The sequence below is a fragment of the Babylonia areolata genome, chromosome 32 (genome assembly GCF_041734735.1).
Source record: "Babylonia areolata isolate BAREFJ2019XMU chromosome 32, ASM4173473v1, whole genome shotgun sequence".
Lineage (NCBI taxonomy): Eukaryota > Metazoa > Mollusca > Gastropoda > Neogastropoda > Buccinidae > Babylonia > Babylonia areolata.
Window position 1 is genome coordinate 19,314,234 of NC_134907.1, and position 2,500 is coordinate 19,316,733.

Below are 2,500 nucleotides of genomic sequence, written 5' to 3' on the forward strand. Positions count from 1 at the left end.
ACACACATACACACACACACAGCCCGCCCTCACCCATACAAACACACACACACACACACACACACCCAAACAAAACAGCCCTTCCTTACCGCCCTCGCCAGGAGCAGGCGTGGTCTCGGCACACGGGGTGAAGCAGGTCTTGGTCTCCATCAGCTCAGAGGGCAGAGCTTTGCGAGGCTGGTCCTCAGCCAGGGTCCGGGTTCGAACCTTGAACCCTGCGCCGCAAACCCCGTCTTTGGGAGTGCACGGGGTCCACTTGCTCCACGGGTTGAACTCCAAGGGCTCTGTGGAAACAAGACAGCCACTGCTGGTTGTTCATTCCAACTGACTGTGAACACAGACAACACTGATTTTCATTCCAACTGACTGTGAACACAGACAACACTGATTTTCATTCCAACTGACTGAACACAGACAACACTCCTGACTGTTCATTCCAACTGACTGTGAACACAGACAACACTCCTGACTGTTCATTCCAACTGACTGTGAACACAGACAACACTCCTGACTGTTCATTCCAACTGACTGTGAACACAGACAACACTCCTGACTGTTCATTCCAACTGACTGTGAACACAGACAACACTCCTGACTGTTCATTCCAACTGACTGAACACAGACAACACTGGTTTTCATTCCAACTGACTGAACACAGACAACACTGGTTTTCATTCCAACTGACTGAACACAGACAACACTGGTTTTCATTCCAACTGACTGTGAACACAGACAACACTCCTAACTGTTCATTCCAACTGACTGTGAACACAGACAACACTCCTGACTGTTCATTCCAACTGACTGTGAACACAGACAACACTCCTCACTGTTCATTCCAACTGACTGTGAACACAGACAACACTCCTCACTGTTCATTCCAACTGACTGTGAACACAGACACCACTCCTGACTGTTAATTCCAACTGACTGTGAACACAGACAACACTGATTTTCATTCTGACTGTGAACACAGACAACACTCAAGGTTGTTCATTCCAACTGACTGAACACAGACAACACTCCTGCTTGTTCATTCCAACTGACTGTGAACACAGACAACACTCCTGACTGTTCATTCCAACTGACTGTGAACACAGACAACACTCCTCACTGTTCATCCAACTGACTGTGAACACAGACAACACTCCTCACTGTTCATTCCAACTGACTGTGAACACAGACAACACTGATTTTCATTCCAACTGACTGTGAACACAGACAACACTCCTCACTGTTCATCCAACTGACTGTGAACACAGACAACACTGATTTTCATTCCAACTGACTGTGAACACAGACAACACTCCTCACTGTTCATTCCCACTGACTGAACACAGACAACACTCCTCACTGTTCATTCCCACTGACTGAACACAGACAACACTCCTCACTGTTCATTCCAACTGACTGTGAACACAGACAGCCACTGCTGACTGTTCATTCCAACTGACTGTGAACACAGACAACACTCCTCACTGTTCATTCCAACTGACTGTGAACACAGACAACACTCCTGACTGTTCATTCCAACTGACTGTGAACACAAACACTCCTCACTGTTCATTCCAACTGACTGTGAACACAGACAACACTCCTCACTGTTCATTCCAACTGACTGTGAACACAGACAACACTCCTCACTGTTCATTCCAACTGACTGAACACAGACAACACTCCTCACTGTTCATTCCAACTGACTGTGAACACAGACAACACTCCTCACTGTTCATTCCAACTGACTGTGAACACAGACAACACTGATTTTCATTCCAACTGACTGTGAACACAGACAACACTCCTGACTGTTCATTCCAACTGACTGTGAACACAGACAACACTCCTGACTGTTCATTCCAACTGACTGTGAACACAGACAACACTCCTGCCTGTTCATTCCAACTGACTGTGAACACAGACAACACAAGGTTGTTCATCCAGTTGACTGTGACCACAGACAACACACAAGGTTGTTCATCCAAATGACTATGACCACAAACACACAAGGTTGTTCATCCAGTTGACTGTGACAACAGACAACACTCAATATGGTTCATTCCATTGGACGGGTGTCATAACCGAGTGGTTAAAGCATTTGACTTTCAATCTGTAGGTCCCGGGTTCGAATCTGGGTAACGGCACCTGGTGGGTAGATATATCTGGTAGGTAAACATATAAAGCGAAGGGAGAAGTGCATAGCAATCATGCTCACTGTTGAACAGTTCACTCACTCATTACGGCCAGTCCTCTCTTCTCCTCTACACAGACCCCTCGGATGTCCAGTGGGTGTCTGACTGACACAACCTTTAGCTTCCGTTGTCAGAATTGTGGTATTCTTTGTCAACATTCACGTCTTCAGTATAAGAGCCTTCTGCTTGCAATATTTTGATGATGGTAATTGGGGTGAAACGCTGTTAACGTCGTTTCTTTCGCCGTTCGTATGGAGAGAGTTAAATACCACTTGAACCACAGCAAAGGGAGAATTGCATCATAATCACGT

The 2,500-nt window shown here is 46.2% G+C and overlaps 1 protein-coding gene across 1 annotated transcript in view; it reads right to left on the minus strand.

The window, feature by feature from the left end:
• The window catches only part of LOC143276634 (uncharacterized), a 165,197-nt gene that overhangs the window by 4,551 nt on the left and 158,146 nt on the right, over positions 1–2,500 (minus strand). Inside the window, exon 78 of the mRNA XM_076581251.1 lies at positions 90–284. Coding sequence (XP_076437366.1) covers positions 90–284 — 195 coding nt within the window. The remainder of the gene's footprint in view (positions 1–89; positions 285–2,500) is intronic.